Source organism: Vigna unguiculata, chromosome 5 (genome assembly GCF_037176805.1).
Source record: "Vigna unguiculata cultivar grain cowpea cultivar isolate G323 ecotype 2 chromosome 5, ASM3717680v1, whole genome shotgun sequence".
Classification (NCBI taxonomy): domain Eukaryota; kingdom Viridiplantae; phylum Streptophyta; class Magnoliopsida; order Fabales; family Fabaceae; genus Vigna; species Vigna unguiculata.
Window position 1 is genome coordinate 21,931,621 of NC_140796.1, and position 14,375 is coordinate 21,945,995.

A 14,375-nucleotide genomic window follows, 5' to 3' on the forward strand; every position below is an offset into this window, starting at 1 on the left:
ATATATGTTCTGATAAAAATGTTGCTGAGAAACTGAGATGAAATTTTCTGAATGTGCTCAAGTATACCTACCTCTCAAAAGATTGATTTATTTATAACAAAAAATAAAAATAAAATAATGAATAACAACTGCTAGTTTCAAGAGAACAATTAAAACATAACAATTTCCTAAGTTACATTAAACTATGCTCTGTTTCCCAAGCTGGGTTCCAGCTTCCATATTATTGTTTCAAAATTTGGTTTGCACAATCCTCTAGTGAGAATATATGCAAGGTAACCTTGTGTAGAGTTATGTTATTTTATTTCTCTCTTACAGTCTAACACTTTCCTAATCATCTAACCTCCTGTAGATTATCAAGGAGTGGAATGCTGAGTTGCAAGAGCGAACTGGAAAATTTAGAAAACAAACAAATGCAATAGCTGAATGGGATCGCAGGATTTTGAACAATCGTGATGTTCTATTGAGGCTTCAGGTTTCTACATGCAAGCAGCTACTGATAAACTTTTTAATTATTTTTTACATGCCAACAGGTTAACTTTTGGCAATTACCACTCTAACTTATTTATAATGTTATAATTTAGATTGAAGTGGCAAAGGTAGTCGGGGTACAATCAAATTTGGAGCGGCAATTGGAGTTGATAGAGACTCATCAACAGGAGGTATTTTTAAAACCAGTTTATTTCTATCTTATTTTTGTAAGTTTTTGGAGGTAATTAATTTTGTTATGGCTGGAAGTTAATAAAATCTTGTACTTGTTTCTATCAATAGTGATCTTTGTCTTTTTACCTAACTAATTGTACTTTGTTCTGATGGTAAAATTCTATTCCATTATTAGAGTTAGAATGTTGCTTCTATGGCAACTTTACAGTGTTTCTTCTTCTTAGCGTATGGGTGTTCAAAGCTACTATCAATCAGAATCTTAATCAGTTCTTTCGAAAATGATTTTCCCTAATTCGGTCTAAATGAAACACATCCAGCATATTCCTCAACGTTAGCACACACCCAACATAAGCACACTTTTAAAAGCCACATGGCCACTGTTGGGAAACTAAGAATTCAAACGCAATCAAATAATGCATTTAGGCTTGCACAGACTAAAAAAACAGCAGTGGTTACTAAATTCAACTGCACTACTATTTTCAAATTAAATAAAACCAGGCCTGTTCTCTAGTAAAACAATATCATTAATTTATAATCTTAAGAAAAAAAATGAAAATAAATCTTTGGGGATATAGCTCAAATTTAAAATTGATAGATTTAGAAATTCAGGAGTGTAGTTCTATTTCTTGAATTTGGGGTACTCAATCTCAAAAGCTAGTTCATGAGGCTCATTGAATCACTATTTAGTTTGTACAATCAATTTATGATCCTAAAACTATTCAAGGCTGTCAAAGTTGTAGATCCTACCATTGGATAGACTAGTGTGAAAAAAACATAAAATGTGAACTCTTAACACTAAGATGGAAGAACCTACTCGTTATGTAAAATTATATTTGAAAACATATATGTGTAACATAACACAAATACAGCGTGATAACTATAAAATCTCGATCTCATGGAACATATATATATACACAGACGCATATACTCATTGCCACCAAAATCTTCATATATACGCATTCAACAGTTCCCAAAACATTTTCCAATATCTTCTGTATTGTGATAAAAGCTTTTATGTCATTCCTGTATTAGGTTGATAAGGCTTTACAGAGTATGGAGGAAGAAGCTGAACGTACTTACAAGGATGAACGTGGTTTGCTTCTTGACGATGAAGCTGCATCGACAAGAGATGCAATGTGAGTTTCGGATCATCATTATTTGTTGACTGATTATTATCTGGATGGATCTGCAGATTGTTTGATTTTATATATTCTATATTTTAAGCTTTTTAAACCTATGTTTGCCTTATTGAATCCAATGTCCATTTTAATATTGTCTTATGTGAAGTGATTTTGCTTCACCTCAAACATTGGATCTAATATTGAAGTTCTTATTGGTAGATCATCTGTAATTTCATTGCACATGCTCTGTGTTGTTGGTGGTTTAGAATGGACAGAGATTTGCACCTCCATAAAATCCATACTAAATAACAATTCACATGAAATTAAGTTTTCCACTGTATACGTTTTCATCTGATTTAGGGTTATATTTCAACTCCTTTCCCTCCTTATCTTCATTGATGATGCTTTCTGTCATTTTTTGTTTCTAATACCTTCATTTGCAGGTATGAGCAATCTGAATTAATTGAAAGGGAACTTGAGCAGATGACTGAACAAATCAAATCGGTTATTCAATCCCTTAATTCAAACCAGGTACTGGATGTTAGCTGTTCTTTCATTCTGATAAGAGAGCAAGAAATCTTGCTTACAATAGTGTTTTGTTCAGGGTGGAGAACTTGATACCCTTGTGGAATGACTCCATTAGATGCAAGTTCGAATTTTAAATAATCAACTAACTTCTCTGATGTGGATTGATGAAAAGGTTTGTATTTTCCTTTGTGCTGTTTATTTGGTACACTAAAAAGATTAGTTTGCTTCAATGTCTAGATTGTTTACTTTCTATCTGGTCTAGATGTATTTTTCTCTGTTTTATTATTTTTAAACATTATGCGCCAAATAAAGATGTTTTTTTTGCTTTCTCTGTAATCCTAGTTGTTAGAAATATGGAACCATCAATTATCAAGAACATGTTTTAGAATGCATTAGAGTTTCCTAGTCTCCTAGATTTGTTGAATTTGCCTCATTTTGAGGAAATTGAAAAATGGATTTTCGAAGTTATTGTGGTTCTCTGGAAATCGTCTCTTTCTGCAGGAGGTTTTTCCCATGAGATGGGAGGGATATGAAGAAGTCTGCATAGTGCATACTTGTTTCATTTTGTTTTTTGCTTTCTCTTTCAAATTCTGACTTTGATGAATCCGCTTCAGGCAGAAGAGTTTTCTTCCCGTATTCATAAGCTAGCTAACCAAGGTTCTGCTTCAAATCGTGAACCGACGGGTCCAGGAATCTGGATGTCTTGATAGTTCAAATTGTACAATTTTTGTATGATTTTTCTTCCAAAAAATTCGGGATGAACTGTTTCAGAATGGTAATTGCCAACTTGTCTATTGGATTTCCAAATACAACTTCTATACTTTGTTAGTAAATGGTCTGTTATGAAGTATTGAGAAGCTTTAGCGGTAAAGAATGATATACTCATTTTAAAGCAGCAACTTTAACCGAGAATGGTTTAGACTTGTTACAAATTATTTTAGGCACTACTGCTACGAAACTTGAGAAGATGGAAATAAAGCAGCAGATGATAGAATAGGGTATTGAAGCATGTCTCCACTTTAAGTTTTAAAAAAATACCTACTAACATTCTTAAAATCCCTATTAAAATTGTATTTAAGACTAAGATGAAAAAGATAAAATTTTCAGATTTATTTATATTGTTTGGAGGGGGAAAAATTAGAAAAATGGGAATGAGTTTAAAATAGATGTAAATAAGTTTGCAACTTTTTTTTGAAATAATTTAAAAATTCGTTTGTGCAAGTTAAATTAGGTTTCATGTTTTAGAAATTGTTTAAGCCTTGGGATGTTAAATTTTGATAGTGATAACTAAACTGGTTTATTTAAAAAATATTAGTTTATGTATAAGCTAATTTAGAAGAGTTTTCATTTTTTTTTTTAATTGGGTAGAAAGTAAGCTTGTTTTAATTTATAGAAAAATTTCTTTCTATTTTTCTTTTCTTTTTTGGAATGATTTGAATAATTTATTGGATTTCAACTTGATTGATAACTTTTTCTCTCTCTATCAATATCAAAAAAATAAGAGAATGAAATGGAAAAATAATTGCATTTTATCATTTTGAGTAAATCAATTAGAAATAACTTTTTTTAATTTCTACGTTATCTTTATACTTTATAGGATTAAATAGTTATTTGCTCTTAGTTTTGGTTAAGTTTTTTCAATTTGGTCCTACTTTTAAAGTTGTTTCAATTTGGTCATACTTTTCTTAAATTTCATTCAATTAGATCATTTTCTGTAACTTCGTCTAAATAGTTAATAGAATAGTGGCCAGCGTGGTTTGTTTCTGTGACGTGGAGCATTGTTGAATGACGTGACCGTTATTTTACTGTGTTGGCCTTTTAATTTTAATTAGAGAGTTTTAGGGTTTATAATTTGTCGAATTGGGTTTAGGAATTCATTCAGATTTGGGAATTTCTTTCAATTGAGGATTTTAGAGGTTGTGCATTCACTTCCATCAAAGATTGCCTTTCGTTCTGTGAAGATTTTGTCGTGCAGGGTTTGCATCTTCATCGCGGAGGTCAGTTTTTATGATTTAGGGTTTGTTTAATTTTTGCTGATTATTGTTTGTGATTAGTGTTAATGATTAGGGTTTTTTGTCGGTTTTGTTTTTTCATTCGGTGGATTATTTTAATTTGTAGTTGTTGTTGTCTTTGGTGCATTGTTTGGTGAATTTCATGACCCACCATTTTAAATTGTTTGTGTTGTCGCTTTCTGTGGTGGGTTTCATTGTTGTTTGTCGGTTTTAGATTGAGTCTTTGTTTCCCATTTAAAGATTGTTTATAATTTGCAGGCTTTTTATGTTTATTGGTTTTTCCAATGTCTAATGAAAGATTTGAGGTCGTGATCCACCACCGTGGTTACTTTGCCAGCGATGAGTGGTGTAAATATGTTTGTGGGGAAACTACTCATTGGTCATACGACCTTGACCGATGGAGTTATTTCGAAATATTAGGGCCTCTTAGGGAAATGGGATATCATAGTGTAAAGGGTTTGTGTTATTATGTTGAGATGTTGTTGCACCCCTTGCATGATGATAGGGGTGCACTTAATATGGTTAATATCGCAAGGCATTATGGCAAAGTGCACATGTTTGTTATGCATGGAGTTGATGAAGCCCAAGTAGAGGATAATATAGTGGAATCTGAAGGAGGTGTTGTGAGACCTTTAGAGAGTGGTGAAAACAGCCATGTTGTTGATGGAACAAAAGTTGAGATAGATGGTGAATTTGAAGTAGTAGGTACTGAGATTGTAATAAGGTCTGATGTGGATGAAGTTGTAATGAACAAAGACACTGAAATTGGATTGGAGGAAGGTGAAGTGGGTGAAAGTTTAAGAAGTTCCGATCCTGAAATTATAGCTGAGGATGTGGGTGAAGGTATTGGAAATTTGGAAATAGAAGTAGTAGTTGAGGATGTGGGTGAAGGACTTAAAAATTTGGAAACAAAAGTAGGAGTTGAGGATGTGGGTGCAGGTATTGGAAATTCAGAAGCTGAAGATGGAGTTGAGGGTGTGGGTGTAGGTGTTGGAAATCCACAAGCTTAGATTGGGCTGGAGGATATAGCTGAAGGTGATGATGAAAGGGAGACAGATATTGATATTGATGTTGAAAATTGGATTGATTCTGATGCATATTCTTTAAGAGATAATGATGGGTATGAATGGGGTTGTGGTAATGGAGGGGCTAAAGGCATAGTTGATGTAGAAATAAATGTTGATTATGGTGAAGAAAAATCTGTTGAAGGTTTGGTGTCAGTTGAAGTTGGTCCAAGTGAACACAACCATGATAGTGATTATAATAATGAAAGGGTTCATGATGATAATGACCATGCTAACACTAGAGATAAAGGACGGTCTAATAATGGTTGGGAGTCAGAAGAGTTGTTTAGTTTTGAGGGCAGTGACAGTGAGACAGAGAACGATGGGATTAGCAGCTGTGGTTTTTTTGGGACATTTAAGAAACCCAAATCTATGGCTGATTACAAGTGGGAAGTAGGAACAACTTTTGTGGATAAGGCACAGTTTGTAGATGGTGTAAGAACGTATATTGTTCATGCTGGGAGGAACTTGAAATTTGAGAAAAATGACAAAGAAAGAGTGAGGGTGAGATGTTTAGGGGTGCAAGGCAAGTGTGATTGGTCTCTTTATTGTGGATTTCTGGTTTCATGTAAAACATGGCAGTTGAGAAAAGTGCAAGATTGTCATAGGTGCAGTAGAGAATTTAGTATCAATTTGATGAATTCGAAATGGTTGAGTCAAACCTTAGACAACACATTAGTAGAAAATCCTAATTTGAAATTGGTGGATATACATAATAAAGCTGCAAGGAAATGGAATACAAAGGTCACTGTTTCTATGGCTATAAGGCAAAGCAATTGGCAACAAAGGTGGTTGAAGGATCTTTTAAAGATCAGTACATAATAATTTATGATTATGCTCATGAGTTGATTAGATCAAACCCCAGGTTCATAGTGAAAGTTAAAGTAGAAGATGCTAATGATGAGAAGATTTTCGTGCGCATTTACACTTGTCTGAAGGCATGCAAGGACAATTTTGTAAGCTGTCGACCCATCATAGGGCTTGATGGATGTTTTTTGAAAGGCCAATATGGGGGTGATCTATTAACTCCAGTAGGTCGTGATGCAAATGACTAGATGCTTCCTATAGCCTATGCAATAGTTGAAGTTGAGAACAAAGACACATGGAGCTAGTTCTTTGAGTTGTTGGTAGAAGACCTAGGAGGTGCTGATATATGTAGGTTTTGCACATTTATGTCCGATCAACAAAAGGTAATTTATGTTCATTCTTTTATGTGAATTCTACTTATAATTCTTTAATATTAATACTAACACACTTGTACATACACAAGGATTGCTTCCTGCCATATAAGAGCTATTGTCTGGTGTTGAGCAAAGATTTTGTATGTGCCATCTATACAATATTAAAGAAGTGAACAAGGAGGCCTTTAAATACCTAATAGCAATTTCACCAAGGTTAGTCATCGATATTGTTACATAAAATCACAGATTATGTTAACAACTAAAAATATTTGTGTCTCCAGATATTGGTCAAGGTCTAAGTTTACCATGCAAACCAAGTGTGACACGTTGGTCAACATGAGTGAAGCCTTCAACAATGTTATTGCTCATGCAAGGACTAAGCCAATCATCACAATGTTGGAAGAGATTCGACTATATATTATGAAGAGATGGTCCAAAAATAGATCCAAGGTGAAGAAGTACGAGGGTGAAATCTATCCTAAGATACGAACCAGATTAGTCGGTATAAAAAGTATCACTTTCTTATACCGATTATAAAATTGATATAGAAAATAAAAAAAAATTATACCTGTCACTTTTATATCAATTCTAAAATTAATATAATTTTTTTTAATCGATATAAAAGATTTTTTAAATTCTCTAAGTGTCTTCTTGTTATCTTTTTACAGCGATACGTAGTTACAAATCTTTAAGAAATGCTAAATTCTCTGTCTTCTTGTTATCTTTTTAAATTGTCTATTTTACTTGACATTTGATACTTGCACGTTTCGTGCATGGATTATTAATTCTTAAAATAATAATGTCTTAACATTAAGGTTTTGGGATAGAATCTCTGGATTCCACCCCTACATATTTTCTTTTTCTACGGTGTCCTTCCATTGGTGGTGTGTTCATTTCTACAATCTATAAATTATCATCTTTTCTCCAATATTTTCGTATTAGGCTACCATTCTTCATGCCCTATATTACATAAATAGTTAGACTTGACGATAGAGTGTTATAAGAAGAAAGAAGCAAGAAGAATAGTTTTAATTTGGAAGATGAAACTCTTATTTGTTATCCTAGGAATGTGTGTTGTTGCTTCTTCACCTTGTGTGTGGGGTAGAATGGAACTTCATGCAGGTCCAAGATTCAATGTTATTGACTATGGTGCCATGGGAAATGCTGAAACCGATGATTCCCAAGTATGTTTCTCGCTCTTCCTTTTCTTCTACACTCCTAAATAAACTTAAAAGGAGTATATATAATGTGGTGTTGTGTATGTTTGTTTAAAAGGATAATTTAACTTTTTTTCAAGAAAAATAAATTATAAGTTAAAAATTCACTCACTAATTTATATTATAATAATATCATAATTTTATCTATAGAAATTAAATATTAGTTAATTACTTAGTTGTACATTATTCATATCACTACTTTTTTTTTTGGTACCAAGTATTCTCTTTCTTTTTTCTTTTTTTTTATCTCAATTACAACTACCACTAGTTAATTTTCAGGACTAGCTTTCACTTGTATCATTTTATATAAACGTTGATATTCTTTTTATTCATTATATGACTTAATTAATTTTGGTTAGATAGAAAGGTTATACTATTAGACTGGCAACACTATGCCAACTCACAAGTTTCGTCTACTAAGGTATAATTTTCTAAAAACTTAATTATGTTATTAGTCTTAATAAAATTTAACATAAATCAAGTTTTAGTTTCTTAAAATTTGTAAAAGTTAATTTTAATCTCTAATATTTTTGAAAAAAATTATTTAATCCAAACACACTAGTTATTGAGAGGTTTAAAATGATTTTAAAATTACTTTTAACCTTTTCAAACATTAAAACATTTTTCAATATGGGCTCCTTTTTGGAATTATTTGATATCTCGTTATGGTTTATTTATGTTTTAAATTTCTAGCGTTTAATTGATGTTTAAGGACATTTTGAAGATAATTATTTTTAATGAATAGAAAGTGTCTTTCACTTGGTATTCAAAAGACAAGCACCCGAAAACGTGTATTTCCAAATGAATTTGTAACCTGGCTTTACACATTCACTTGTTATTTATGATTAGTATTATATTATTTTAATTAAACCACAATGATTAAAATATATTCGACTAATTAATGTAAAACAAATTGGAGTTACCATTTACTTAATTAGAGCCAAAGCCTTTTACAAAACTTTTGAAGTTAATTTCTTTTGTATATGATTTCTTATTTGAACTTTTGATTCATGGAAAAAGTGGTACTTTTTTTTACTAAAGTAATAACTTCTCTTATTTGATATAATTTAAAACTATTTTGTTTGTTAAATTTAAAGGCTTTTCTGAAAGCATGGAAAGACGCATGCAATGCAAGTTATGGCATTCCAACACTTCTGATACCCAAAGAGAAAACTTTCATGTTGCAACCTCTATTGTTCAGTGGTCCCTGCAACCCTCCAATCGTTCACATTAAGGTTAATAAACCTTTCTTATTTTATAATCTTTTTAGTTTAAATATGTTTTTATTCCTAAAATTATTGTAAACAGTTGTGTATTTTTCTTTAAACTAAATTATAAAATATTTAATCCATGTATTTTAGAAAAGATATGAAAAATATTTTCTCAAATAAAGTGAAAAAATATTATAATTTATTATGAAACTTCGTTTTACACCAATTTCGTAAAGTATAAAGATTAAATTAGTTTAGTTTAAAAACTAAACACAAAACATATTTAATCTTAATATTTTCAACACAACTAAAGAAAAAAAATTCGTACTTTAAATTTTAAATAAAATATTAAAAAGATAAGAAGAGTGTTCAGACTTTTAATTGTTTGCTTATATAATGTAAAATAAAACTAGTATTTGAATCCATAATACTTCATATAAATGTCTATTTTTAATTGTATGACTAAAAATCATATAAAATAAATATTTTTCTGTCCATAAATATATATTGTAATTGTTCCAATTTTCATTTAAAAATATTTAAAATTTGATGATGAATAATGTGAGACAATATTTACTTAGTTATTGATATTTTTTATGAAATTAATTTATAAGTAAATTTTAAATTAAAACAAATAAGAAAAGTTGTCAAGGAAATCATGATATGCAGATATGGATAGAATAAAATAAAACAACTTGAGAATGTGAAGAAAAAAAAATGTTGCTAAAATCGAAATAAATCTGAAATTTAAATTTCCATCCTTACCCTATATCTAAATGCAATAGTTATCAAATTCTTGTCTCATCTCCATTTCTACTCCGAAATGGGTATATACTCATTCATATCCGTTTTCTTAATGTTTGAATATGAATTAAATAATTTTTATAAAATAATAAAAGTTATAGTAAATGATACATAATATTATTAAATATTCAATATTAAATTGAGGGTATTCTTATTTTTTCAATATTAAATATTTAAAAAGAAATTATATATATATATATATATATATATATATATATTTCAAATTAAAATACCAAATAAAATTTCATGACAACCAAAATTTTTATTAAATTTGAAAATGTTAATGTTACCTAGTTGATAAATTTAAAAATATTTTTTAAAAAATATAATGGAAAAAATATTTAAGTAAAAAAATACTTTTAAATGTATGTATACTTCAACTTTTTAAATTCTAATAAATTTTCTTTTTATACATTAATAAAAATTATAATACATTATCAAAATCACACAAAGAACAATGATTAAACTAATAATAATTAAAATTTAACATAGATTTTTCATCTTTTTAACTTCAATATATGTTGGATGGTGATAAAAAAGATCCATGACAATTAAATTAAATTATTATATTATAATAAATAAAATTTATTTACATAATTATAGTGATAAAATTACATGTATGATAATGAGTTAGAAGAAAGATATAATTATATAAAAATATAAAAACAATATTCTACACAATAAAAATATTAAGAAATGATCAAATTTAAACAATTTGACAGAGCGTTGAAAAAAATTGCACAATAAAATATAAATGTATATAGCTAAGAAAATAATAAGATGAAAAAGACCTTAGAGATCTAACAAAACTTTTTAGATATCAACCTAGTCGGGAATGGTTGAAAGATAATAAAAATTATTTTAATGAAATAAAATATTTTAAATGAAACAAAAATTAATAATAATATAATAAAGAAGATAAGTTTTTTATATTAGTTAGTAAATCAAAGATTTATGCTCTTGATCACTTAAATTGTCAATGTTAAACATTTTTATGTGAAAAGAAAATATACAATAAATAAAAATATTATAAAAGAGTAGAAATATTCAAATGTAAAAAATAAAAAATATTTAATGACATACATCATTTGAACATACTTGCACAAATGTTGTGACTAGAAGAATATATATATATATATATATATATATATATATATATATATATATATATATATATATATATAAGGTTGCTTAATAGAGTATTTTAATAATTTAAACGGAGACGAGGATAAAATAGAGATGAGTACTATAGGACGAGTATGCGGAATGGGACGGGGACGAGAATGAGACGAATATGTAAATTCTGATACTCATTTTCATACCCAGTTTAAAAAGTCAGGTATTTCCCGTATCCATAGCTATCCTCCATTAATGTAGGAATTCTCCATAAAAAATGAAAGGGGATTCATACAATACCCACATGGTCAAATTTATTTGTCATTTCAACACACATACAAGCAAGTATAGTGATAAAGGAAATATCATAAAAAAAGTGTTGATATCACTCATAGTACAAATGTAAAGACAGTGAAATTTAAATGTATGTGGTTAAGATACATATATAAGTTGTTTAACATAAATAAAGAAAGTCCTAAATTATATGTTAAAATTGTAACTATAAGGTGATGGTGATTTTGAAATTGGAAACCATTTAACTTCATACCTTATTTTGATGACAATGAATATATGTGTAGTGTGTCACTTATCTTTTTGTTGGTAGCTTAAGGGAAACATTATTGCCCCAAAGAACATTAAGGGTTGGAAATTAGGAAAAGGTACTAGGAAGGCATGGATTGGTTTCAAGCGTATAAATGGTCTTGTTATTCGTGGAGGAGGACAAATTGATGCCCAAGGTGCTCCATGGTGGAATGCCTATTTCAATTCTGAAATCAACAGACCAACTGTAAGTTCCACAACAATTCAAAACTCACTATTTTATTATTATTCACACTTTTCAATTCAAGTTTCATTCAAATTGGGCTATAATTAATATTGGCTTAATAACTTTTTTTTATCTTTAAATTTATAGCAGTATTTTTTTTTTTTACATTTATCATTAACTAAATGTGGTTTTTATATTTTTTTTAAGAAAGTCAAAGTATGTGATTTTAGTAGCAAAAACGATATTGATACTTATCTAACCGAAAAAATGGCGAAGCTCAGCATGAGGGGCTATGACTCCCCAATTTTTTTTTTCTTTTTCAAACATGTAAAAAACATATAAATAAAATTTTTTTAAATTATAGTAATTTTATACATTTTATGATGACCTCCAAAATTTTAGTACACCTATTTTCACATCCTCAAATAATGTTTGTTCAAATTGCCATTGATATTGATTTTCTTTTTTTAAATATAGAAAAAAACACTAAGTGCAAAATAAATAGAGTAAACATGATCATTTCTCCAATAGAGATAAAAAAATGTTGTTAAGCCAAATGCTATATATAGTGACTTGACATGCAATTTGAATTCATGATAGATTTTTTGTGATGTTTCCTGTTGTGCTTCCAAAATATAGTGATATATACTGATTTTAACATTTTAAAATATATGAAAAACATTTTTAATATATTAAAATCAATGTATTTTAAAAGTAGCTTTTTTTCAAAGAATATAATTTTCTTGATGTGATATGATCTATATGCATGCAGGCTCTACATTTTAGTGAATGCAACAATCTATTCCTCAATGGATTGACTCATATCAACAGTCCCAAAAATCATATAAGCATAAACAGATGCAATGGATCCTTCATCTCCAAACTTCATTTTATTGCACCAGATCAAAGTCCCAACACTGATGGGATTGATATCTCTTCTTCATCCAACATTCTCATCAAGAATTCAAAGATCGAAACTGGTAAAAGTGCTCATCTTCTATTCCATATTTATTGTTTCTCAGAAATCTGAATTCATAACGAGACTTTCTAAGGTTTTATTGGGATAATATTTTCTTATAAGTACTTTTACAATAATTTAAGAAAAAAATAATAATTTATCTATAACTTAATTTGTAGAGGTTAAAATGTTAATCTTTTAACTTATGCAGACACTTATTTCATTTTTCTATCTTTCTTTTTCAGAAATCTTTCTATAATTCGTAGGGTTTTCTCTAAAGCTACTCAAATGTTAATCCTCTTTCAAATTCAAAAAACAAAAATAAAAAAGTAAACTATTGATTTAGCTGATAAGAAATGATTTTTCTCAATTCAAATTTGAACTCAAAAAAATCCCATATAAGAAAAACTGAGTAACACATGTTTATTTCTTCTTTAGCGATTAGCCCTTTACGATTTTGAAGCTTTAAAGCAAATACAACTATTAACCGTTAGTAGCACTGCTCATCTCATGTTCTTTCCATGGTTTTTTAGATGAGAAATTCTATCATACAACTAAATCAAGCAACCTTTTCTAGAATTAAATGAATAAGCAGAAAACAAAAAGTGAGACATATGAAGAATGATAGAATAGAAAGAACTATATTATTTGATTAATGAGATTTTATATAGTTTTATTGTTTATTAAAGGGGATGATTGCATTGCCATTAACCATGGATCAACCTTCATCAGCATAATTGGTGTTTATTGTGGACCAGGCCATGGCATCAGGTAATAAATTGAAGTAAATTTCTAGATTCACATTAATTCAAGTTATTATATTAGGTCAATATTATGAGACTAATTGGGATGGATGCATGTAGTATTGGGAGCTTAGGAAAAAATGGAGCTCATCATACAGTAGAAGAGATATATGTACGAAATTGCACCTTCAATAGGACCACAAATGGAGCTAGAATCAAGACATGGATAGTAAGAATTCAAGGGATAATTGAAATTCATATTTATTCTAAAAGAATTAAGTAAATTAAAAATGAGTTATTAAATAGTTTGATGTGTTGTGTTCCTTAAATCAGGGTGGACAAGGATACGCAAGAAAGATCAGATTTAAGGATATTATAGTTGTGGAAGCTACAAACCCTGTAATTATTGATCAACAATACAACCCATATGATAGTGCAGAAGCAGTGAGGGTGAGTGATGTTAGTTATGACAATGTGAGGGGAACCTCAAGTTCTCCACATGCAATCAAACTTCATTGTGACAAAAACATAGGTTGCACCAACATTGTGTTGAAGGGGATTAACATAACCACCATTGCTGGAAACAAAACTTATGCATCATGCCAGAATGTAAAAGGGGTGTGCTCTTTCTGTAATCCCCATGTGCCATGTCTTTCTCACTCCTGAATCATCAAATTTATCTCATCACTTCTTCCTTTTATGTTTCACTGTTTTATTTTTCTTTCTCTTTGTACTCAATTGTTGATGGAATAAACACATCAGAAAAAAACAGCGTCACTTTTAATTAATTGGTTGTTGCTTCTTCCTACTACACCTATCTTTTTACTTTCTGCACTTCTCATTAAATTACAAAACTCAAACCCTAGATACTCTATTTCTTGCTTTTCCTATTCGCTGAACCAGACTCTTCGCTGCATTTCAATAGAGAATACAGAAAATTAAAGTTTAATATTTTTCCTTTACTTTTATAATTTTCTACAAATGAATCATATTT

The 14,375-nt window shown here is 29.5% G+C and overlaps 1 protein-coding gene and 1 long non-coding RNA gene across 2 annotated transcripts; both read left to right on the forward strand.

The window, feature by feature from the left end:
• Nucleotides 1-587: 587 nt before the first annotated feature.
• LOC114184243 (uncharacterized) lies at nucleotides 588-2,482 on the forward strand. Its single transcript, XR_003604561.2, has 4 exons — nucleotides 588-659; nucleotides 1,693-1,796; nucleotides 2,225-2,312; nucleotides 2,386-2,482. It is a non-coding gene; the product is annotated as an uncharacterized LOC114184243 (long non-coding RNA).
• Nucleotides 2,483-7,606: 5,124 nt separating this feature from the next.
• Nucleotides 7,607-14,047, forward strand: LOC114184482 (putative polygalacturonase At3g15720). Its single transcript, XM_028071790.2, has 7 exons — nucleotides 7,607-7,750; nucleotides 8,881-9,018; nucleotides 11,519-11,701; nucleotides 12,453-12,660; nucleotides 13,328-13,409; nucleotides 13,502-13,610; nucleotides 13,715-14,047. The coding sequence occupies exons 1-7, from the start codon at nucleotides 7,607-7,609 to the stop codon at nucleotides 14,045-14,047; spliced, it is 1,197 nt and encodes a 398-aa protein (XP_027927591.2).
• The last annotated feature ends 328 nt before the right edge of the window (nucleotides 14,048-14,375 follow it).

What these genes read in the sequence shown, in the direction of transcription:
- LOC114184482 (XM_028071790.2), top strand. Translation starts at nt 7,607, where the DNA reads ATGAAACTCTTATTTGTTATCCTAGGAATGTGTGTTGTTGCTTCTTCA. An exon ending in CTGAAATCAACAGACCAACT is followed by an intron (nt 11,702 to 12,452) that starts GTAAGTTCCACA and finishes ATATGCATGCAG; the next exon opens with GCTCTACATTTTAGTGAATG. An exon ending in CTAGAATCAAGACATGGATA is followed by an intron (nt 13,611 to 13,714) that starts GTAAGAATTCAA and finishes TCCTTAAATCAG; the next exon opens with GGTGGACAAGGATACGCAAG.